Source organism: Motacilla alba, chromosome 10 (genome assembly GCF_015832195.1).
Source record: "Motacilla alba alba isolate MOTALB_02 chromosome 10, Motacilla_alba_V1.0_pri, whole genome shotgun sequence".
Classification (NCBI taxonomy): domain Eukaryota; kingdom Metazoa; phylum Chordata; class Aves; order Passeriformes; family Motacillidae; genus Motacilla; species Motacilla alba.
The window spans coordinates 6,785,062-6,810,812 of NC_052025.1; the positions used below are offsets into that span (position 1 = coordinate 6,785,062).

The window sequence follows — 25,751 nt, forward strand, 5'->3', positions numbered from 1 at the left end:
AAAGCCATCCCCTTGTCAGTCTCTGATGTCTGTATCCTAAAGGGTTTCTGTCTCCTAGGTTAGTGTTTAGGTGGAGTAATGTTGTTTTATTCCACCAGATTGCCTGGAAGGCATCACGCTGTTTTGTTTTGTTGATGGCAACATGACGCATGGAATTTGTAGAGCAGTTCCCATAAACTACATTTAGGTGTTCATGGTTCAGTGTTTCTTACTGCAGGCTTCCTGACTGTATCCTTAATTTAGAAGATCTTTGTCATGCAATCTTTGTTAAAAAACCCAAACCCCTAGTTTTTAATTTACGGAAAATAACGGCAGTAGTTTGTAACAGAGGTTGGGATCTGGTATGTGCTATCATAATAATTTCTTGAGGTGTGCCACTTCCAGATTCTGTGAAAGACTTCTTCCTTTTTGATGCAGCCTTCTAATTACAGAAACTGGAGCCAGCAGTTCTACCTGCCTCATGTACCTCAGTTTAATGAACTTTTGCCTCAGAATCCTCTACAGATTCTTGCATTGCTAAGGTTGAGCTACTTATTAAGCTACCTTTGTAAAGAAGATAATCCCTTTTGATAGGTAGCTGGTTTGATTGCAAGGAGAGTGTGATCAGTTGCAGACTTTGATTGCTGTAGCAATGTTGATGTTACAGAGGCTTCTGGAAGTGAAACTGTTCATTTTGAAGCATTAAGTCCCTTTTTGGAGAAGCCATAATGCTCTAGGTGGTGTGCAGCTGCTCTGCTTAAGCAAGAAGAGGGCAGCAGGAGTGTTTGTGTTGTTTGCCATGAGAGTACTTAAAACATAAGGAGTTCTTTAAGTTTTGGAGAAAGAGAAAAGAAAGTGTTGTTTCCCTGTGTGATCATACCAAGTGTATTAATTGCTTTTTGTTGGTGTTAAGAAGAAATAATCTTTGCTTAAAACCCTCTGCTTTTCCTTAGCAGAGAGAACAGTTATAAAACTTGTAATGTCAGTAGTCTTTTGCTGTCTTGTCCCGGTAGTTAGCACTTAAAAAGTATTCTTTGTGACTCGGTTAAATGCTTCTCTCATCTTTTCCCGTGGTCATGAGACCTGGATCGAGTGCCAAGTGTTATTGGGTCTTCAGTAAGTTGTCACACTTCAAATTTTTTTTTCTGTTCAAAGCGTATCTTGCAATACTAAGAAGAAAAATGGTCTGTAACAATTTAAGCAGTGCATTATTACAAGCTTCCTACCACAGAAAATTTAAAGATGATTCTGAAGCACAGAAGTTTACACGTTCTGCAGTGTACTTACTCTCTAGTTTTGATCAAGTTCTTAAAGCGAGTTTTTAATATAATATTCTAGAGTCAGGTTCATTTAACAATTAAAACTTTTAAGTTTTGGCCTATATCAATTTATTTTGAAGCTTTTCTTCTTAAATGTTGACACTTCTGGGTCATACACCTGGAATTAGAAAGCATGTAGTCAGGCAGGAGTATATTGCGCGTGATCTCAGGCTCATTTGGTTTGGTGTATAGAAGTTCTATAGGAGGTGTTATGGGTCGTTTTGGAGGGATTGTGTTGGAAGTGGTGGGTGAAACAACAGACACAGACAACATTCTGCATCCTCAAAACTCCTGCTAGTTACTGAAACTTTGTAATGGTCCTGTGTCTTACTGGGATTCGAATTAATGTAGACTTTCTTGAACCACACATTTTTAACATTTTAAGACACCCGAGATGCTTTCCTTAAAAAAGACACTTTTCCTTAAAGCTGAGTGAGAATGGATATGTACTTTGAGACTAAGAGTGAGAGGAAATTAGAATGAAGTTTTGTTATTGGACTGTATTTGCACTTAACAATGAAGAGTCAACATTTGTAGAAGCCTACAGTACTGTGAGTAAATTTGAATGGGATTTCTCTGCAGTATGGCATTAATTGAATTTTAAACAGATACAGCAATATCATCTTGTGCACATGGCTGCTAAATATAAGCAATGCATTTGAAAGTATTATAATTTACTTGGTCATCTTTTTAGATGTCTGAAGAAAAATACCACATGTAGTGTCTGAGAACTAACATTTAAGTTGATTTGAAGTTAAATTGGTTAGGAGATAGTATTGTTTTTTTCTTGCATAATTCAGAGTTCTGGTTTTCTCCACAAGTTGTATTTTGGGGTTCTTTTAGTGATTAGTGTCTCTTCCTCCATCAGGATAGGAGGGTAAAAATCTTTGCCATTTTCTGCCATGAACTCATTTTAACATAAGTCATAAATATTACCCTAAAAGGAATTGTACAAAATAGACTGAACTGAATCTACATCTCTGGAGATTCATTTTAATAAAACTTTTCCATGTGGTAGAACATTCCATGTGATACAAAATGTGTTGTTAGGTATCATGATTTGCTCTTAATTTCCCTGGATATTTCACATGTAGACTACAAACATTCTGAGCAGATAATGTGGTGTCATGACTGCAGAGTGAAGTTGGAAGCACAATTTCAGGGAACCTGAAGAGACATATTCAGCTGTTGCACTTCTTATTTTGAATCACGAGTGCTTTTCTAAAACATCTCTCAAGCATTCCTGTTGACAGTGATGTAGTTTGCATTGTGGGGTAGTTTTGGAGTAAATGAACTATACTTGTTTTGATTCAAATTCAAGTAGAAGGTGCTTTCCAAGGCCCATCTGAAGCACTTGTAGCTGCAGATTTTGTGTTCTGACTGTGGGATTAGAGTAGAATGAATCTCATGTGTACAAAGGAGAAAAACAAGTTAAAATGGATATAATGTGGAATTCGGGTCCTTGTTACCAACTGCTTTGCACCACAGGTCTGACATGCCTGGTAGTATGTTTATGACCTTGCTTGTCTCTGTTTTTCAGGCCAGTATGGAAATCCTCTAAATAAGTACATTAGGCACTATGAAGGACTGTCCTACGACGTGGATCTGTTACACCAAAAACACCAGCGTGCCAAAAGAGCAGTGTCACATGAAGAGCAGTTCTTGCGCCTAGATTTCCATGCTCATGGAAGGTTAGTGATATTTTAAAAGGTGTTTGCTTTAAATATTTTATTCATGTGTCTTAATTGTAGTGAAATGGAAAGGATGAAATACAACCACCAAAATAACATTAGCTAGAATACACCACATTGCACTGTTTGCAGTTTCTGTGAAGTATTTTCTCTCATGTCCAGTTTAGGTATGAAATTGTTATTTGCAAGCACTTCTTCAAACATCTGATGGTAACTATTAATACACTTTGAAGCTTAAATGATGGAATCATACTCAGAACAGAATGGTAGTTGATTCTGAGTTTATAATGCTGTTTTGTGTTGCATATATAATTGGTTTTTTCTTAATAGTTTTTTTTTTTTCAAGAATTGTGCCAAACTGCCTGAGGAAATTTAATTCAGAAAAAGTAACATTTCAAATTGCATTTGAAGCTACAAAATAGGCCAAAAATGTTCTGTTTTGTGTGTACTGGTGTTACCTGATTTTTTTGTACTAGTATGAAATTTAGAAATCATTTGACATGGATGGGAAAGATGATTACTGTTACAAGACGTGCTTTGCCTTGTATTTAACGTGTGAGATCCAGTACTAAAGTTAGATATTCAGTGTGACCAACTGAAGTATAATTTGTAGGTTTTCACTTAGGAAGATGTCATTGCAATTTGGAATTGCCTGCTTTTTGTATAACCCAGGAGAAACAGGAAGAAAGTTAAAATATTTGTGTCTGTATCTTAGTTTCTGTGACTCCCTCCTTTGCAGCACCACTCTCTTAATATTTCAGGAATGTGTAATGCTCTTATTTTTCTTATTATTTCAGTTACAATTTAAGTATTTAGAAATTGATAAATAATTGTTAGCCATATGTAGAAACAAAAGAAGTTTAACAGAGAAAATGTAAACCTCCTGTATCTGTTTGGAATATTTTTTGAGTAAGTGCTTTGGTTTTGTGCCAGGTTGTCATTTTTTCAGGGTGTTGTTCCTGGAGGTTTCTGATGTAATGACTGAATTTCAGTGTGTGCTCTTGGAAGGTCAGCATTAGGGTTGTATTTCTAAATGCTGTGGAACTACAGCCCAAATCCTGATATTGAAGCCCTATCCTTAAAACTGTGTTTTCAAGTGCGATTTTTAGTCCAAGGAATTTTATTCTTTAAAGAAGAGTCATAGTGCTGCTGTCTCTGCTGTAACTTCACTGGCAGTCTCTAGTTTTCCCTTTTAAATTGTTCTAATAAACAAGACTGCAGAGTAGAATGCTCCAGAGGCTCCCCACAGTGTAAACCTTGCTACTTTTAAATCTCCAGCAAGGTTGCAAGGCAGTGAAGTTCAGTTTGAGCCTAATGCTGCCACTTCTAAGCTGCAGGCTGGTAGATAATTTAAACTCACTGAAGTGTGCACTGCTGCAGAGAGAAGCAGGCCTAACCACATTCCCAGCATCATCCTTGTGCTAACACTGCTAGTGTTAAAGCCATGCAAGGAATAGCATCTGGGAACTAATCTGTCTAAAAATTATTTGGGAAAAAAAACCCCAGTGTGACTTGAAGGAGTGATAGAAGAAGGATGAGGCCACTCTTGCTGGGACCAGGCCACATTTCAGGCCACATGAGCAGCTACATCTTGTCATTGGTGAAGATCCCATAATAATCTTCTGTAAGATAGAGCTGCTAGCTTAGTCTCTGAGTTCTCTTTGTGGTGGGAGGGTGGGTTGAAAATCCTTATCCTTTAAAAATGATAGTTGCACCTAGGATAATGTCTAAAAAAACATTTCCTCTCTTACTTTGCAGAGGAAGACCAGACTTTAGTCAGTCAGGTTTATAAATATTTCAGTAACACCTACCATTACTTACGAAGAAAAATGTTGGTGTTTATATGTGGAATTGATCATAAATCCCTTTGGTTTGAGGCAGAAATCCATCATTAACTGAGGAGGCTGATTGGAAACTTGACTGTAAGGTCAAACCTTTCCATAATCTAGGAGTTGGGTAGTTTCCTGTGGCACATCTAACACTTCCTGCCAAGGAGAGGGTAATTGACAGGATGTAAATTTAGTCCAAAGTTCCTGTTTATCAATTTGGATGTGCTCTTACAAAATATTTTCATTTAGCTTTAAATATGAATTAGGAAGGATCAAGAATTGGTTTTACTTTGTGGAGTCTGTTTATTTGCTTTGAAGGTGTGTAGCAGTTTGAGAAGCTGTATAAATAGGATTGGCTTTTTGCAGTGGCAGCTGGTTCATTGTGAATAACTAAGTGATTTATGTCATCACTGAGAAGGACAAAAGTAAAACCTTTCTATCAAGCATTGGAGTTACTTTGTGTGAAGGTAGGAAATAAAGCTTTTGCAGAACACTTGAATGATATAGATATGGGCTGTGGACTTCTAAAGTGCTGTGGCATTTAAAAACAGATGGTGAAACTTAAAGGCATGCAGTCAACATGAGAGTTGAGATTCTGAAAACTTACACCTGACCTTTTTTAATGGCCTTTTACCAAATGGTCCATTTGGGTTTGTCCAGGTGTAGTGGTTTATTGGCACACAGCTGTCCAGCTTGTATCCCCTTAACTTAATAAATATAGTAAACACCTTCTACGTATGAGGACTGAAATGACACTCTTGTATTTTGATTTGGATTCTGATTAAATGGCTCTGTTTTGTAGCCAGGAAACAATGGAAAAGCTGTCCTAATATTTACTGGTGTTCTCTGCTGCCAGCAGCAAATGAAGCTGGGCCACAGTGATTCTCAGGCTGGATCTCTGTGACCAGTTGGAACTTCTAAACTTCATCTTTTCGTGTGTGCCAAAGGAAGCACCTGCTGCTCACGTGGCCACTCAAGATGGGAAAGTGATTTGGCTGCTTATTTTTCACTGAGGTTAATTGGTTCTTCTGTTCAGTGTAGAGACAAATTTGCTCTAAGGAGAAGGAGTGCAGAACTAAGCAGCAGCGGTGAGAGGGAGGATGCAGTACCAGCCTTTTCAGTGGCAGTGCTGACATATGCCAGATAAGCATTCATCAGACTTACAGTTGCATTGTCCAGAAAATAGCTGGCAGCTACCAGTATTCTAGGATTGTGTAAGTAGCATCTGTTCTTTTCAGTGGGCTGTTTAGATTTAAGAATTGTATCTCATAGTACCCTTCTGTTGAGAAAGGAAAAAATAAAACCACAATTTAAATATTACATATTTATACCAAATTAAAGGGACCATTTAACTATGGGCTAATAGTTAAATAATGAAGTAGATACTGAAATGATGGAATTAAACCCAAAGCTACCTTTTTTCATACCAGATTTAGTAATTCTACAAATGAATGTATAATGTGCCATCACTGAGAAACCTCTGTTTAACTTTCATCTGAAAGTTAGATGCCACACAATGTACTGCTCAGAACAAAAGTTTTTCAAAAGCTTTGTTGTTTGGTAATATAAAATACAACTTCTTATGGTAAATGCAATGACCTAGACTGAACCAGCTACACTCTTCAATGCTGAAATACTTAGTAAGACAATTAAAATTGCTGAAACTGAGCTACAAATCCTTATTAACTCTTTTTAATAATAAACCGTGTATTAGATTAATCAGCATTATTGCTTCCCCAGTGGTATAAAATGTGCTTATTTCTGTAATGCTTCAACTTGGAAGGAATATGAAGGTTTGAAACGCTCCTGGTTGTGTATCAGAGCTCTTCCACCTGCCAGTTGATATTGAGTGTTCTAGGGCGAGTTAATTTAAGGTGCCCTTTGAGTCCAGGGAAGGCTCACACAAAGTTAATGAATGCACAGTATTAATACCTGAAACTTGGTTAATATAAAATAGTTTTTGAGCCCACCTCACAGCCCTTCCTCTCAAAAAGCAAAATATAGCACAGACTCCCCAAAATACATGGATTGATTCAAAGAAGAACAATGCCTTTGGCACTGCCTTGAGACACAGTGAAGTGTTTTAAACAGAGTAACTTGCTTTTGCATGTCAAGGTAATGTCAGTAGCTTCAAAAAGGAAGTGGGACATTACTCAAACTGACATTAGATTTTATACAGTTTGCACCTGATTACAAAATGTGCACTTGCACTTGTTTGCTTACTGGACACAACTTTTCCCCTGCAGAGAAACTGGAAAGTTTTCTTCCTTTTTTCAGTACAAATATTTGCAATATATTAATCATAGAATATCTTGACCTGAATTCCTATCCACTGTAGAATGTCAGAAATATGCTGACTACTTTATAGTGATTTTGAGGACAGAGCTTAAAAAACTTGGGTGATGTCTGATATTCTAACTGTACTTCCTTACCTAGTGACAGAACTGGGAATTCCTGAGATGCTAATGCATTCAGAAGGGAAAAATTATATCTGTGTATTGTTTCTCTATTTTCAGTCAGCTTTTTATTTAATACATTACTAATAACTTATGCTTTCTAATTCTTTGCTTGGTGCTGTTAATTGTCCATCCACACCCTCTTTCAACACTCCTAGATTAGTTGATGACTCTTGCTTGGGAGAGGTGCCCACACAATTTGAGTGAACAGTTGAATTTTCAAGTGGTACTTGAACACATGATAACAGCCGCTTATTATTAAATTAAGGATACATCAAGAATTTCTCTAAGATGTTTTACAGTTTAGCTACATTTTTTTTTTCTGTAGATTTTACATAAAATTCTATTTTTTGAGAAATACTGTAGGACATGTTTGTAGGAGAGTATGGTCTGGACATGGTCCTTATAGGAAGACTGCAGACCACAACATTTCAGTTCTTAATTAAGTCTGAGGGTATTTTTTTAATTCTTGATTCTGTAGTAACCTGTTATCCTTCATATTGCCCTCATTACTCAGGACAGGTAAATGTGTTTAAACAACATAATTGTTGGCCATATTTGAGTAGTTTATGAAAACAAAGGAGGATACTTGCAGAGAAATAATACTTGATAAGCTGAATTTTAGAAGTGGTGTACTGAGCATGCTGCCATGCTGAGATGGACTGAAGTTACTGAGCTAGTTACTGTTGCATTAAAGAGGACTTTATATTGTCAATTTAAGGGTTTTATTACACTAGATGTTCTTTTTTATGGCATTTAATTTAAGTACTTTTTAAATTGCCCATACAGCACAGTGCTCAGTTCATGAAATGGGTCTGCCTTCTATGTTCTATGAGCCTGTCAGAACAAAAAGCAGATTCAGTATTACTGGACTAATCTGAAAATGTATATTGTGTCTCTTTCAATTTCATGTGCACTTAAACACACCCCTAAACAGCTCAACTTCTTAAATAGGTTGGTTCAGCAGTCATCAAATAGAACCTACTGGTTGGCTTTGTGAGACTTAGGATAATTATTTTCATGAATTTTACTAAGTGAATTTTTTACAAGATTCACTTACTGCAACTCATTTTAGGCTGTCCTGAATTTGAAAAGGGAAAAAAAAATGTCTCTAGTTCTTACTGTAGTCTTCTAAGTATTATTCACTGCTCTGTGGTAATTTTTCAATCATTACCTATCTATTGTACCTTCTAAGTTAGATACCTTGTCAGATAACTTGTCAGACAAGGCACCAGTGAATCAGGTGTCACTTCCTACGCCTGTTTTGTCAAAAAAACCCCAAAACCAAACCCACCCTATGCTGGTGCTTGTAGGTAAAGCAGTTTTATCTTGCAGAGAACTGGGAAGCAGGGTCCTAAGTTCTTACACATTTTTTAGCTGAAACAAAGTTAAAAAATTCTGGAGGCTGAATCTATGGGTTAAACGTCTTGCATTTTATGAGTTTAAATACAGTGAACTGGATTATGTGTAGCCCTCAGGAAAAAAAGGCATTTGATGTTTGACTTGGGTTTGTCTGGGAGACACGTGGTGCAATGGTGTTGGGCTGGTTGGACAGCCCGGCCCAGGTGCAACATTTCCACTGTACTGCTTAAACTGGTATGAATGGTTTACAGCTCTACTCCCTGGCCAGCAAACTTCAGTAGACACAGCCATGCTCTGAGAAAGTCATGTTCTTAAAATGTATATTTAAATGAGTGTACCTAAGCTATGTGCTCATATTATCAGCTAGTGGATTTATCTTCTGTGTCTCTACTTGTTTAACTAAGGAAGCTTCTTTCCTAACTACTACCATATTTTGATTTCATGTAGTAACTTTGCTTGTGCTTGTATTCTAGTACATCTTTACCTGTTTGCTGATTTTTGGTATCTTGTTTTTGTTAGAACATGGCATTGCATATAAATAGCCAACTTCATGTAAATACAAATGGGAAAGTTATTTTCACTAAACAGGAAACTGGGAAGTCAGCTCTGTACTGAATTTCCCAAAGAAGTTTTACTGAAAGGGGGAGGAAAAAAAGTCAACCTCGTGTAAAGGCTGTTTTGCCTTTTGAATGTGTACACTGTCCTCTTCAGGACAGAGATACTTTCTCAGAGTGTAAATTAGCCAACATGTAGCTTCTTGTAATCCTGCTTGGATGGTTTGTTATCTGAGCTAGCTTCTGTTTCCAGCTATGCCTATCAAGAGTAATCAGTGGCAAATGCTTTGGAATGAAGGCTGCATCCTCATTGTAGTGTTCTAGAATACCAAGTTTAGCAAGTCTGACTTCTGAAGGTCGGGAAAGACATCTGAATAACCACAAGTGTCATCCTAGAGGTGTTAATGGAATAAGTTGCAGGCATTCTAGCTGGGATGGCTGAGTGTTGAAATACTGTAGAGATTGGGATTTACATAAATACTTACTAGGGGATGATTCTGTGTGCATCTAGGTGGATCAAAGAAAGAGTGATAAACCTGGAGACCCTATCATGTGCTGCTTCAAAGATAAGTTTTCTTTGGTGTAACTAGCAGGACTGTGGGAATTATCAATTAAGTGATGAAGTATGTTGTGTGGGTTTAATTGTAAGTTAAAACAATGAAAAAAAATCTTCAAGTGTGATGGCTCTGTGGAATTGTGAGTAGTATAAATCCAGTATTAGGTTGTTAAGCTGCCTTCTATTTACTATAGTTCAGAGCTGGAATGAGTCTGACAGTCTTGTGGGAACAGAGTGGATTGTGGGATGCCTCATATAAGCAGTTAGAAAGAAGAGCTCAAGTTATTACCCCTGTCCATTTATAGCTCCCCCCCTTCCATTTTTCCAAGAAGAGAGTATTTGAGTTCTTAGGTAGGAAAAGTAAGGATAAAAGACTTGCGCCCCGAGCAGAACAGTATTTTCTTGTGAGGAGGGTGATGGAGCCATGGCTGCGAGGATTTTTCTGGTTCCTACTGGGAAGAAAAGACTGTGAACCTAAAAATGGACTCTCCTTGTACTGAAGTCATGTTACATACTGCTGCCAACTAGTCCCCTTCAGTTTCCTTTCCCCAGCCACTTCTTTCAGCTGTGGAGTAACTCCTCCATCTCCTTTTTTCCCTTTCTCTTTTCTCAACAACCTCCTCTGGTCACTTAATGATTCTGTGGGCCTGTCACCAGTTACAGCAGTTTGACTGAGGAAAGGCAGGAAAGGGAAAGCACCAAGTGACCTTTTTGTCTGTCAGATAACAGCTTTTTCTGCCAGTTGTGTGCAAGTCTGCAGAATTGGTACCACTTTCCCAATATACTGGACATTGCATTGTGGTGAAATCACTGATCTTAGAAGGTAACTCATATTAAAAAGAAATGGAATAATAGATTATGCATGAACTCTTGCATGTAAGCCTTTGTATACCCTTTACCAAATGCTGGCAGTATATAAACATGGCTTGTTTGTTTTTTGTTTTTTTTTTCTTTCAAGTACCTGCTGTGATTAGAGCTTAGGATAACATATCTTGAGCCCATGGGAAAGTATTGGGTCTTAGCTAAGTGTGATGCTCTCAACTATAATTTTTTCTTTAATTATGACTGAATTGCTGTGTTACTTGCATATTGGACATAGTGTCCCTGAGGTAAGCTAAAGAGAAATCAAAATCTACCTCTTGATAGTCTTTTGGGTACTGCCATTGATATATAGCATGTAGTTTATTATCAAAGCAGATGATATAATTTTATATGTGTGTATAGATGTATAAGTTTTTACCAAAATTCAGTCTACAACCAAGTGGGCAGCCATACAGTAACTAAGTAGTGTTCTCTTACCATATCAGTTTTCAGATTTGCGGAAAACAGAAGCAGTAACAAATAAACAAGGTCAAAACTTGGTCTTAATTGATTTAATTCTCCTCTAGAGCTTGCTGCTGCTGGGAAGTGTTTTCTGTGAGGTAGAAAGTGTGTAAATAAAAGAGGCATTATTTTTCTGAAATTAGTTAATCTTCTGCCTGGTGTGTTTCTAGGCTAAGGAATAGCTTAGCTTGCACTAAGAATTTGGTGCATGCTGTAGAAATTGTATTTGTCAAAAGGCTTATTTGAAGTCTCTTGTTTCTTCCATTGTGGCTAATTTAGAAACCACATTCAGTAATTGTATAGACAGATTCATTTAACTTCCCCAGAGTCTCCTGTCCTCAGAAGAATCATGAAGTTACTGGGTTTAAGCCAGGGTAGAATTTATGTTTGAAGTTTGGTGACGTGCTAAAGTTGTTAATTATTGGAAGTAGAGATGAATAAATGCTTGCCTCCACCCTCCCCAGCCCTTTTCCTCCCCACAGTTCCAAGTTGTCTCTCCCCTCCTTTGGTGGGGGAGAAGTAAAGGAATATTTGTCAATTTTTCATTATTAAGAAGGTGAACAGTTTAAACAGATTATCCTGTTCTCATCAAGCATATTTGAATGACTAAGAAAAGACCTGTTTAAAAATAGCTGAGAGATGTTCAGGTTATCTAATAGTTTAACTAAGTTAAGAAATCAAATAGAGAATTGCTAGTGTGAAGCACAGCTGAGGTTTTTTTGTATTTGTAATAGTTCTCTAATCCTGCATATAGAGCTCATTTTATGAAAAGACAGATAATCAGCAACACGGGTTAGAATCTTTAGTGTTTATTATGTAGCAATGTGGAAAGCAAGGAGAGGATAAAAATTAAAGGAGACTAAATAGAGGCTTCCTAAATTTTAAACTGGTGAAACTTTTAATTTGCTACATATAACTTCTAACAGTCAGTTTTGAAGGACATACAGATAATGTTGACAGAAGGGTATCCCACAGAAGGACCAACCATTCCCAGCTTCATTACACTCCACTGAGCAGGAGAGCCACATAAAGTGGCTGCAAGTCTCCACACTGCCCACCACCCCACCCTCAAAAAACTTGTTGGGTACTCTTGTGGCATTCAGTCCTACCAGGTGTTTCTGTGTTGCTTGTTCGTGTTATTTTCTCTTCCTCATGAACCTCTGGGTTGCCAAAGGACTGTTGTGGCAGAGGTAGTAAAAAGATGAACTTGAAGCACTGTAATTCTTCTTTCTTGTCTCAGTGATGCCAGTATCCAGGTGCACAGTGGACTGTTTCTTCCTTTGTAACAGGAGGATCTTCCTCATAAAATACATCTCTGCTGGGCTGTGGTAGGAGCACTGCTGGGCTTGGCACAACGCCTGAGTCTCAGGGAATTGCAGAAGTTTAACCTTCCCCATCTCCCAGCCACATCTCAGAGTTTCATAACCTCGTAGTAGATACTGTGACGCGTTGCCAGAGGAGAGTACTTGCTTTGAAGCTTTATTAACACTGTTGCAGTAATAATAAATATAGTTTGATTGTGAAATGCTGTTTGCATGACAGAGTAATCAACATGAGTCACTAGAACCCTTCCCAGGTTTTAAGAGTAGGCAAGACTTTTTTTTGATCTTGAAGTTTGCAACTTAATGTTTCAAAATACTTATAACCATGGTGTCATATTTAATGTGCAGGTGGAAACTGAAGATATACTTTGTGTATGCTTCAGCTCATTAGTAAAAAGTAACTAGATTTAATCAATGTTACACTATGGCTCTTAATTGCCTGGGTTATTTTGTTGGTTGCATACTTGGATACTAACTTTCACTGTGAAGGTCAGCTCTGCTGGTCACGGTTTTTAGGTGAAGACTCAAATCCAGAAGTGCTTGAACTTACCAGAGTTACTTTGTGTGTAACAAATTGGTGACATAACTATAATATTCCTTCAATTTCATCATTGTGCGGAGAAGGAAAAACATAGGAAGAAAATCAAGACTAAAATTGGAATGGTTGTAGTTTCAACAACTTCGTGATCTGTATTTGCCAAATGTTTATACAAAATTTAAGAGAATACCAAATGAAATTCTGAAACAAGCTAATGGTTGTCACAGGTATGAATTCATATAATGTCAGGTATTTTAAAACACTTCAGTTATGTTGCTTGCTTGAATGAAACTCATGCTGTCATACAAACAAGCTGATTCATATAAAGATTGGCAGTGGGATTTGCATTAAAGATTGTAGGGTTGCAACCCAATCATTTAATGAATAGAGCTGTTTCCATAGTTGTTCATGTAACCAGTTTGAGTATATTTATTAGGTGTTGCCCATCTTATTTTTTGAGTTTCAGTTGAAACATTGATTAACTCACCTATATTTCATTTGTTACTTAAATCTTAAGTGTCATCAATAAAAGTAAAATAAGTGAAAGCTGTTCTTATCTGTTCTGCTTGACAGTGCTGTAAAGTAAAATAGTTGCATTTTTCCTAAACTACTCGAGTGTCTTCTGAAGGACTGGGAACAAGTGTATAGTCCAAGTCAGCACTTTAGAATTATGTGTTTAAGTCTAATGTGTTTTCTGGCTTAAATCTTGCAAATTTAGCTACTTATATCAAAAGCATCTAAGGAATCTTGCTTTAAAAATCCTTCTAGGCTCTGATCTAGTTCTTGTACAGGAAAAACATTTTCTACAGATAAATTTTACAAGGTCTGCAGATTGTTTGCACAAAAATGTTGTTTTGAAGTAGTTTATTTCATGCTCTTGAAGCTGAAGCTCAAAGCCAATTTACTGTCTTGTTTTATTCATTTTAGACAATTCAACCTTCGAATGAAGAGAGATACATCTCTTTTTAGTGATGACTTTAAAGTAGAAATATCAAACCAAGTAATTGATTATGATACCTCCCATATTTACACTGGACACATTTATGGTAAGTATAACACTTGAAAATGGATGAAAGTGCAGCAATTTTAAACAGGAATTTTCTAATAGTATGTGGAGAGAATTCGTATCAGTATTACTAGACTTGAATTTCAAATCTGTTTATAAACATCCTCTTCACAGAAGTCTGATGCATTTAAAAAAAAAGAGAAAAGTTGTATACATGGAAGAAAAAAGAAATCAAGTGCTGTTTTTAGTTTAAAGGAGTAAAAGGAATATAGAGTTACCATCATTAAGGGTAATATATCTGATTTTAGTAAATACAAAAGATGAAATTGACTAAAAATGAAGAAGAATTACAGAATTAAAAGCAGATGGAAAGAAGAAATGGATTAAGATTTACTCTGCCCCTCTTTGTACTGTTTGTATGGTTTTCCTGAAGGTCTCTCTAAGCCATTTTCTGCAGTCTTGAAGTGAGCATTTTCAACTTTGAAAATTAATAAACATAGGGCTTCATATGCATCTAGGCAGACCAATTTACCAGTTATTTTGAGTAGGTCGGAAGACTTTTTGATAGTGTGATTCTGAATTTTCCTCAATGGAGAAGTATATAAATATTCTTTTAGCACAATCATCTTTCATCCTTTTTATGGGAAGGGCTGTGGGGATGCTGCATGTTGTAGCAGTCAGTGATTAAACTTTGACAGTTGTACTTTCCCTGATTGTAACTGTTTCAAATACAAATTCACTCTGTGCAGATTTAAACCTAGCTACAGTATAAAGAGGATTATGCTTGAAGAGAAAAATGGATGTCTTGAATATAGGGAAGTCCTTCTTTGAAAGCTTTCCAAGTTCTGTTTATGTTCTGATTTTATTATTTATTATTTCTAATTGTATGAAGGGATGTATAAGGACAGGATTTGACTGTAGAATTGCATGCTGTGTATGTACTAGCTTTAAAATACAGAGTTGAATTCTTCATTATAAGGTTCTTAAACATTTCATTTATGCACCTGATTGGGATGCTGCTGAACTTAGTGACTGGCATTTTGCTGGAACTGTTTGTCTTAGTGATGGATAAATCTTAGTCATAAAAAGGATTTTTGAAGGGTATAAAAAAGCTAATATGCTTTGTCCCTTAACAGGTGAGCAGGGAAGTTTTACTCATGGGTCTGTTATTGATGGAAAATTTGAAGGATTCATCCAAACTCACAGTGGGACCTTTTATATTGAGCCAGCAGAGAGATACATAAAGGACAGAAACCTACCATTCCACTCTGTCATTTATCATGAAGATGATATCAGTGAGTACTTCCATTTTGTGCTACAGATGAAATATTTTTTTATGAAATGTCAAAACCTGTATGCCATTTGTAAGCATCAAACGAGACTTTGGCTTGTGTATGACACTGTAAACCATGCTGTCCTCAAGTGATTCATATACAGTTAAGGTGTGAGAGAGATTTATGGCAAACCAAAGTCAGTCTTTATTCTGCCATTTTAAGAAATCCTTAGCAGTCAGGCTTAAGTGTGCACGCAGTACATTTCCTACCCAATGGATACATGTTTCTTTGAAAAATACATTCCTAAAGTGATCTATACTGATTGCTCTTCCATGTGATCTGGAAAAAAAAAGATAATTAAAGTTCAAGTCACTCAATGATGACGTATATCTCATGAGGGTGACATTTGTGTGAAATAAAAGCTTCCCCTGCATGTGTTTCTCACATGTGCATTCAGAGAGCTCTTCAGAAGAGGTGGTGGCACCCAGTATGTTCCATTTTACACAATAGCTGATGGAAGGGTACAGAGAATAGTACTTAAATTTGACAAGTACAGCCCCAGAAATCTGGCTTGTTTCAAATGCTCAGAAGGATGAAAAAGTACCATGAAATACTTCTATGCCTTCAGAACTGATGCACCACAGTTCTCCTGCACTTTACCTGCCTATTTATGTATGATCAGTCTTTAGATGTAATACAAATCAGTTTTGTTTGATGCTTAAATTATATTGCACCTCAAAAGTACTGCAGTGAAGTTGTGATTCCAAGTTTGAATCCTTCAAGGATCAAGGAGGTATCAAAGGTAAATGTTAGCAGAGTCAGTTTAAGACTTAACTTTTGGTTATTGAAGCGAACAAAGTGTCTTTCCAGCTAACTTCAAGATGTCAGTCTTGCTTAAAAATCAATTTAAACCATAACTTCATTTAAAAACATGTTCCATCAGGTCACTGTGCAAACCCTAGAAGACTTGAGTTTGAAATCTCATTTGGAATTGGATGAGGAGGCTTGGATTAGATCACTAGAAATTGCTTGAACCACTCTGATAATGATACATGTATAAACCATTTTCAAAGTATGTCATAATGAGACTGCATTGTGAAAAGAAGTGTCAAAGAATAGGAAGTTAGATGAGGAAAATTTCTGATTGTGATCTGACTTTGTATATTATAATTTTCTCAGTGCTGTAAGCCAATGAAAAAAAAACAGGGTTATTGCATATTGCTCTCCTTGATTACTTCTCTTGTGTGAATGCAGTGAAGAGAAGTGATCTTCCTCCACTAAAAACTTAGCAAATTTGGGTGGTTTTTTTGTATTTTGATTTCAGTGGCAGTATGTGTGCTGTCTCTGAGTATATTAAAATTGCTGTGAGCAGGCAAATATGTTTGTTGTTCCTGTTATCTCATTCTGTAAATATGATTACTAACCCAAAAGCAAATAGAATTTCCATAATTTTAAAGAGCTTGTGAACGAAAGCATTTACTGGATTTGTGAACAGTATTTGTTTTCTGACTAAGTGTATATTTTCCTGGTGCTTACAAGACTCATACTTAAGAATAATTTTATGGAATAACATTCCATATTTTTGATTCTCAGCTAGAAGCTGCAGCATGAGCTACATTTTTATCTCTACAGAGCATTGCTGGTCAGTTCAGTGGGGGGGAAGTCAGTTCAAAGGGGAGAAGGCAATTTTCCCTGTTAGCTGCAGTTAGAGTATTACTGGCTTTGCTGCTGTAGCAGGAAAGTAGTGAGGGAAAAGTAATAAAAAAGTTACAAAAGTCTGGCTTGGAACTATAAGATACATCTTTCATAACATTTCTGTGAATAATTCACACAGACTTTCAAGTTTTGTGTTGCATCCTACAGGTCTCATGAACTGCTTGATAGTGGGAATGTTGGACTTCCACTTATGTAGGACTTTGTGTAAATAAGTCACTGTCAGCTTCCTAAAGCGTTTTATTAACTAACTCTGTTGTTGAAAAGAGGGTGAGGAGGAAAGTAAGCGACATAAGGCAGTGATGTGCCCAGTTTTCAAAGGTTGAGACAAGCAAGAAGATTGTCTCATGTCCCAGTTCCTTCTGCTGTAAATAGTGAGTGACTAAAAATACTCTTCACTGTTATTGAATACTGACAGAAATAGAACTGTGCCTTAAAGAAGCAGATAAATTGCTTTTATGAAAGTTGCTATTGCTGTTTTGTTGGAGCGATCTCTGTTGGAAGAGTAAATGGATTGTTTTGGGAACCGAAAAAAGTAATGTTGAAATTGGTTCTTACTAATGTCTTAAAAAGTGAATGGGAGCAGGGTACGTTGGGGTGTTTTTAATTACTCAGGTATGGGTATGGTTTACATCATTTTTCCTCGACTCTAGTGCATCAAACCCATCAGTTAGAAACCAAATCAAATTGTCGGAGGGGATGCTCTGAATCTATTCTGGCGAGGCGCATTAAAGCAGCAGTACAGTATGGCTTGCAAGTCGCCAAGTGAGTGAACATTGCTGCTTGCTCAGCAGGGTTGAAAATAGCCCATCCTGGAGCAAAGTCTAAGCAGCACTATTTAAAAACACATCACTCCTCTTGCTTGCTGCCAGTGCAGTCTGATGTGTCTGTGTTCCGATTGTATAGTATCACTTCAGTCATTAGGATCATAGATGCCTCCCGGATTTCTGTTGTCTGAAATATCTGGAGTATACAACTGCTTCTGTCTCTTTCTGAAGAGTGCTTTTGAAGCTAAATTATTTTTGTCTTTCATGAGACCTATTTTTGCATTGAACTGCAGCTCCAAAAAACCCCAACAACTCAGAAAAGCTAAGCTTTGTAGTAGATTTGTTGTTACTGCTCTAATCCAAAGCTAGCTCTCGTGAAACAGAGTCAAACCACTACTATCCTTATGTAGGACAAAAGCAACAAAAATGATCACATTTCTGACTCGGGAGAGACTGAGGGAAAAAGTCATCTTTGCTTTAATTTGAGTATTTTTTTGGTCACCCATGTTTCAGCCTTTTGAAACAATATGCTTTTTAGTGCTTTTCAGAAACCACAATGCAACATATGATTAGCATCTCAATGAGTTCTTTTTCAGTAGTTAAACAAAAGTTGTTTTGTAAATGGGGATTATATTGTCAACTTTATAAGGCAGCTTTTGTCTGTTACAGTGGATCTGGTGACCAGTGGAAGGCAGCCTACTATTCATGCCTTGAAACACAAGTTGAATGATTTTAGTTTCTAAAACAGTCTTGATCAAACTGTTTTATAATTTATGGTTAGAAAGATGCAAATTGCTGTTTACATTGAGATATTTAGGAAACATTTCTTTAAGGATGAGGATATATTGACTTTATTTAAATCATACTTGGTTCAAGTGTATCCCTGAGTTCATACTGTAAAATACAAAATCAGTATTTCTTCAGATCACAGTATACAGGAAAATCCTGTTCAGACCTTCCAGAAAATTAACATGGTCACTTAATTGTCTTTATGATCTTGGAAGGGGTATATGACTAAGAACAGAAAGTGAACTGGTTTGTAATTTTGCAAAGCCCTATCTGCTGAATAGGCTAACCATTGCGAACTGTGTTATTACTGAGAACCTAGTTTCTTTTTCATCACATTGTGATCACAGTTATCATGGGAGCACAGCATCACAGAGTGCTGCAAATGAAATCTGTAATAAGGATTTTTAAATTTTTTTTTATCTGCTTATATTTGAGTTTTATTCTGCCATTATTGCTTTTTCTAGTATTGGGTAAATTTCTATGGCTGTTAAAGAATTGAGTTTTGTAACTTCCATTTGTAATGGAAGTTTGATGTCATCCTTGCCCAAGATGCCTAAATTCAGTAATTAAGTGGTTAAACTAAATGCTTAACAGATCATACTATTAACTGATAATTAGAAGAAGAAAAACCAAATGTTCAGGAATGTCTTTGTGAAAGGTAGTAGTGCATCTTCTTGAAAGATAAAAAATTTTATTTTGAGCATCTCGAGTATATATCATTAAAAATCATCTGCCATCTAGTTAGAGTAAGACATTGTAGTCAGAAGGTATGAAATGACAAGATTTTGCAGGTGGTTTTAGATTAATTGTTATTTTTTTATACTCTTCATTATTTCTTAACATTCTGCCAGGATGTACAAAACCTGAAAGTGGACAGTACTGGAAAAGAAAAAGTTGGGGATTTTTTTTTTTTTTTTTTTTTTTTTTTGCCTAATGGTTTTTTCTAGTTAGAAGATTGAACCTGTTATTAACCTCTTCCACAGTAGCTCTGTTGGAAAACACTCTTCTGTTTTCTCAACTCTGCATTCACTGTAAGCAATCATTTCATGGTGAAAGCAGGTTTTTTCCTTTTTGCTTCTCAGGGTTGTGGTAGGGATAGGCTAAGAAGCTGTTGATCCCAGAGAGCTGGCAGAAGGCTGCACAGAAAGCTGGCACATCTCAGAGCATTGAAAAGCTTCACAAGACCAGGGACCAGACTTCTGTCTTGTGGGTCAGAACTGGCCAAGTCATCTGGCCCCATGCAGTTCTTGCTTAGCTTCAGATATTTAAACCTGGAACTGCTACAGGGGATGATGGAAGTAGGAAGTCTCAAAAGATGATGAGGGAATGGTGCCTTCACAGTCTGGGGGCAGTTCAGCATTTAGCAAATAAAAACTTCATATGCAACTTCCCCTGGAAGTTAGAAATGGTTCCAAAGTGAACTATCCTGTATTACCTGTCTCTGTGATTAGCAGGGTAGTTTCAAATCTGCCTCTGGGGGATTTGCCTTTTCCAGCACATGCAAAATCTTGGCAATTGCTGTTGCAGACTGTTTTGTGTTCATTTTTTTGTAATTTTAACTGTCATGGCTTTAAAGTGTTTCTTACTAGATTATTACTTTTGAAGTGAGAAGTATTTGAATTGCAGGCAGTCAGTATAAAAAAATGAGTTAAGGGATTTCCTAACATCTTTGGGAAACAAGATAGAAAGAAAAGACAGATCATTTTGTGTAATAAACTGAGAGTATTTCTTTCCAGTACTGTTCTGTCAGTTGTCATAATGCTTCAGAGTGGGGCTCCTGCAGGAGTTTCTTTCAGGGTACAGTGATTTTCTGCAGGGGCAGTGTGTGGGGAAAAGACAGGACGGGCCATTGCTCCTGCCCCTGGGTAATCTGCTCTTGCAGCAGAGATAAACTGTTGGTGCTGTGAAGTCAGGTTGTAGGTAATGAAAATTTACATTAGAATAAATACAGTAGAATTTTTTATACTATATTGGGAAGAAAAAAGGCTGGTGGAGATGGAGAAGGGAAGGATCATATCTACACTCCTTTGCTCGTAACTCCAATCCAGTGATATTAAACAGGATCCTCAAAAAGTAGAAGGTGACTCCAACAGAGCGGTGCTTTTTGTTTAATATTGGTTGTAGCCAAATCAGCATTCCACTACCATGCTGGAACAACTTGTGTGAGGTGGCTTGCAGTAAGAGCATATTTTTCTCTTTTTCTCTCCATTCTTCTGGCATTGTGCTAGGGCTAATTGTGCTGGGAGGAATGTGATGAGATAGCAGTTCAAAAATGGTATTTGTGTGGTGGTGGAAATTAAAATGAGAGAAACCAATATGTAGAAAGTCATGAAATAAACTTACAAGGTAAGCTGTATATTGAGATAGTTTAGCAGTGTCATGCAGTTCATGATACTGTAAGAAACATGCTGTAAGAAATAGCCATAAGAGTCAAAGAGTCAAAAAAGTCATGCTGTAAGAAACAGCCATAAGAGTCAAAGAAAAATAAAGGCAGCTGTCAGATAAAACCATACAGAATCCATACTCCAAGGGGGCACATCTGCTGTGCTCCAGCTACTGCCAAGCCTTGACTCCACAGCCCAGACTAGAACTAGTCCAGGGCAAAATCACCTGAAATGCATAGAATGTGGGCATCAGGTCCTTGGTGCCTAGGCTTTACAATTCCACTCTTACATAGCTGTTCTATTTACTCTGTGAATTTGGATCTCCATTCTTTAAAAAATAAACACCCCCTCACCAAACAGAAATAAAAAGACAATGAATCAACCAAAAAATCCCAAACTGCAACAAACCTTGGTAAAGTTTGTAGATTTCTGACAAAAGTGGCACTCTGTTGAGATGGTGCTAAAACTGTGGTTTGCCCTACAGAAACTGACTTGTTAAGTATTCAAATCTGTATTCCATTATTTCTTACTTGGGCACCAATTTATGATGGGGTTGAATCTGCCAAGAAATCAAAGGGAGAAGAATTCAGTATTTCTCATCTCCAGAGGAAACTTCTGCAAATACAGGTTAGAAATCTGCAGTAGGTACTGCGAGTAAAAGCTAAGCACGTGTCTGAAACACATCCCCTTGTGCAGTGAGGTCTGCACTGGCAACTCTTGCAAGAGTTATCTTTGTTAAACAGGTGATTGTGGGATATTCTCACTAGTTTGGATCTCCAGCATTTTTAACTAACATCTAGTGGCTAACTAAACCATGGTTCTATCCATTAGCATTTCCCTTCCTATGTCTTGGTAGTTAAGTAGCATAATGTGAAAACTTCAAAAAAATAAATCAGTGGAAGATGAATAAAATAATAAAATCCTGTAAGAATGTTGGCAAGGTCTTCTAGTTTGTTTACCAAATAGCACAAAAAACCCTTTCTCTTACCCAAGCAGTCTTTAGTATACGTGATATATAATAACCATTGTGATGTCATATTTTAAAGGCTGCTTTTAGCTGAAATAAGTTGGTACAGATGTGTAAATAAAAGCTCTTGTTCTTATGTTAGGCACTGCTCATCATATTTTCTTGTGCTGCCTGAGAAAATAATGTTAAGAAGCAAATGTCAGTTTTGTTCTGTTTGTAAAACTAAGAATGTTTTAGTAGAAATGTTTAATGAAAAAAAGCTGCATAGACCTTGCATCTTCTAATGCTTCCCTCAAACCACATGCACAATATTGGACACCAACTGTGTAAGTTGCACTGATGCAGCCATATTTTGGACTTGTACTTGGAATTTGAAAACTCAACCTGGCCTTCCTCTTTTTAGAATATCCACATAAATATGGACCACAAGGAGGTTGTGCAGATCATTCAGTATTTGAAAGAATGCAGAAGTACCAGATGACTGGTATAGAAGAACCAACAACAGAGGTACAACAAAGGCTAATGGATTATGTTGATTAGTACTTAGTGTGATAACTTCCTATTTCTTGTATGTTGTCTCTTTTACTTTTGGTGAGCTATCATCCCTCCACATTGTGAGATAGTTAAATTATTGCTGGAGGTTTCTTTTTAACATAATTTTTCTAAATTCTTTTTCTCACTGCTTCTGTAGCCCAGATGTGCTACTTATAGCCCTAATGAATCCTAAGTGAGCTCAAATTTTTCAGCAGTTAGAATTCTAGATGGATGTGGAAATCAAGCTTGAAATGAGGAATATACTTTATTGCAATTGAGAAGGAAGCGTTTCAAGATCCCTTGATCTCCAAATAATACCTTGCTTCTAAAGAGTAATAACTTCTAGATTTCAAGTTTTGTTAATATAACACACTTGGGATATCTGAGTGCTTTCAGTGGAAAATTAAGTGATATTGGTGGGAGGGTCTTCCTAACACCCCTGTGGGGGTTACGGCACGTTACAGATTGGCTGCTGTGAGAGGTAAGTGTCGTGTGGCAGGAACCTGTGTACCTGGGTGGAGTCCCACAGTGGGTTTGCACTCAGGCTTGCACTGCATGTCACAAAATACTTTTTTTCCAACAGCAAGTTTCTGAGTTTCTTTTAGACTTAGTTGTGTTCTGAGCTGTTCCAAGTCTTGGCATAATTTTGTGGTGTCAGCTAAATATATACCCGGAAAACGATGCAATATGGCTTGTTAAATAGCATCAGCAACTTCATTTATTTATCTTGCGACTCCAGAAATTGTCAACATCAATGTGCTTTTCAGCATTGGTAACAATAACATGCTTTCCCAGAAATGTGCTTGTAAAACTTCATGGAGAGAGAGAGCCATCAGCCAGTGGGTGCTGTAAGGCCAGTGTGCTACTGGTGCCTTGAGAGGCTGCCTGGAACAGAGGCCAGACAGTGTTCAGGGAATTAAGTAGGGATTTGTTAAAAGGCCTTTAAAGGATACACCTTGGGTAGTACAAGAACTCGGCTGTGGTTCTACCCAAGATGGACTCTGAGTCACGAGTTTTCACACATTTATAAGCTGTGGTCCATTTACATGTTGGGGTTAATTGTCCAAATACAGCTTCAGGTTATGAAGTCCCATCCTCTCAGTTTGCCCTCCTCAATTCACTGTTGTTTACACTTTTTGGGCCCGAAGTTGCAACACTGTCCCTGGTTCTCAGGCTAGAAAAAGATGGTTTTGTCTGACTGAACTGTGAGGAGAACTTGCTAACACTTTATGAGAAGTTCAGTGTTACATACTAATGCAGTACTGAATCTGGAAAATATGAAAGCTAAAACTTAAGGCATCACCACCAGATACCACTCTGCCTAACCAGTGTTCCTTTAGTTTCTTGTTCAGTGCCCCATTTGCTCCGTGATGAAGTGCTTAAACATTTCTGTTTGCTGAGGTAGCTGACTAAGGTAATAACAGTTTGAAATGACTAGTGTTAGGGGAGGTGCAGTTAGTGCTGGTTTTTATCCTAACCAAGTGTTTGTTTATCTTAGAAAAGGATTATAAAGAAGAAAAATTCCAAAGATCACATGAATGAAAAAAAATCTATGTAACGTTGACTGCCTTTTGTAATGTAAAATAAAGTGCAGAGAGAGCTTTTGCTAAGATTACATTCCAAGTATTTGATAATCGAGCATAAAGTTCTTAATTCAAGATTCAATTCTTAATTCAAGAAACTTTGCAAGTTAAAGGAAGAATGAAAATCTGTTTGTATTAGTGGAATATGTTTAGAACCACTGTTACTTTTAGGTAATCTAGTGCAGCATGCGGAACTACAAAATTAATGTATTTCTTCCCTGTGCACATGTAGAAACCTGTTGAAGAGCCTAAGAAGGATGATCCACAGCTTTTGAGAAAAAAGCGTGCCACTCAAGCTGAAAAAAACACGTGCCAGCTGTATATCCAGACCGATCATTTATTCTACAAGCATTATGGAACCAGAGAGGCTGTGATCGCACAGGTATTTCCAACCCCTGTTTTAAATTGTCTGCTTTTACTTCGGATAGTCCTGATAAATTTCATGTGACTTTTCTTTTTGCTTATTTACTTTATAATGGCTAGTTTCCTTTGTTAAAGTGGTCTTGACATAATTGAAACAGCGTTTTTTATTTTGCTAAAAAAATGCTGTTTCTGTGACAAAAGTCCTGGGCACTTGTGCCTCTTTAATGGCAGCTGTGGTGTGTTTAGCACTTCTGAGCAGGACTTGCAGTCTGACTGTTCTCAGTTCTTACTCAGAAAAAGAATATTTCCTGAAGAGTTTTGTCCTGTTTGACAGCCTGCCAAGCCTCTGTTTTAACACTTGCATAGGCTTCCTTTTGAAATTTTAGCTCAAAATACCATGAGCTAATAATGCTGTGATCTATTCCTGTAGTATCTAACAGAGTGGACAGTTAAAAAAGCAGTGGCAGCTAAAGGCAGATGCTTTTCATTAGTCAATATACTATTAACTGAGAAAAGAGTTGATATGATTTGCTAAAAATATATCTAGCATTTTAACATACTTTTACTGAAGTCTGAAGTTTCACTGCCACTTGCAGATCTGAATTTTACTATTTATCACACTGTACACAGGCAATTCAAGTAGTAGCTCTGAAGTCACCTTTAAGTCACCTTTAGCTTTTTAGTGAGTTAGCATTTCTGTGTGCTCTTAGAAAAGGTAAATGATTAGTTTCTCCACATTTGTGTTCTACCAGAAATTAAAGAATAAATCTGTAACAAGTAAATTTTTTTCTCCAAAAAAGAAATACAGTACTTTGAATACAAAGCAGTGAATAAGAGAATATTGCAAACAGCTCTCTGAAGGTTGATAGAATTCTGTGTTAAAAAAAACCAAATGGCAAAATCCTTTGGTAGTATCTGGCATGGTGATGATTCAGGTAGTGATTTTTTCCATTGTGGGCCATGATTTAATTCAAAAGACCTGTTAAAAGTTCCTACAGCACAATATCATGTATTGTAGGAGTGTAGGCATTGCAGCTATTGCTGTTAAGATAAGCTGTAGTGTAGTGCATGGATCTCTGAACTGTAGCTACTTTTGTTTTTGACAGATTTCCAGCCATGTTAAAGCAATTGACACCATTTACCAGTCAACAGATTTTTCAGGGATCCGTAACATCAGCTTCATGGTGAAACGAATCCGAGTAAGTTGGGTTGGAAAGGCTTTCAGCTTCACTGATGCTGCTTGGAGGCAGTGTTCTTCAAATGTGCTGTTCTGTTCACTTGCACCCATTTATTGTTTTATAACAGTTCTTTAGCAGAAGGGTCTCTGCAGGAAATGGTGCCCTAAACCATTTATTTGATTTGGTTTTAGTGATTATTGTCAAAAGCCCACTACTGCTGTTATTATGCTGTTGTCAGTTTTTCTATAGGAATCAACTTACTTT

General features: G+C 37.0%; 1 protein-coding gene across 1 annotated transcript in view; it reads left to right on the plus strand.

Moving 5' to 3' along the window:
- The window catches only part of ADAM10 (ADAM metallopeptidase domain 10), a 42,105-nt gene that overhangs the window by 5,686 nt on the left and 10,668 nt on the right, over window positions 1-25,751 (plus strand). Inside the window, exons 2-7 of the mRNA XM_038147189.1 lie at window positions 2,839-2,989; window positions 13,857-13,975; window positions 15,072-15,230; window positions 22,233-22,336; window positions 24,179-24,328; window positions 25,416-25,508. Coding sequence (XP_038003117.1) covers window positions 2,839-2,989; window positions 13,857-13,975; window positions 15,072-15,230; window positions 22,233-22,336; window positions 24,179-24,328; window positions 25,416-25,508 — 776 coding nt within the window. The remainder of the gene's footprint in view (window positions 1-2,838; window positions 2,990-13,856; window positions 13,976-15,071; window positions 15,231-22,232; window positions 22,337-24,178; window positions 24,329-25,415; window positions 25,509-25,751) is intronic.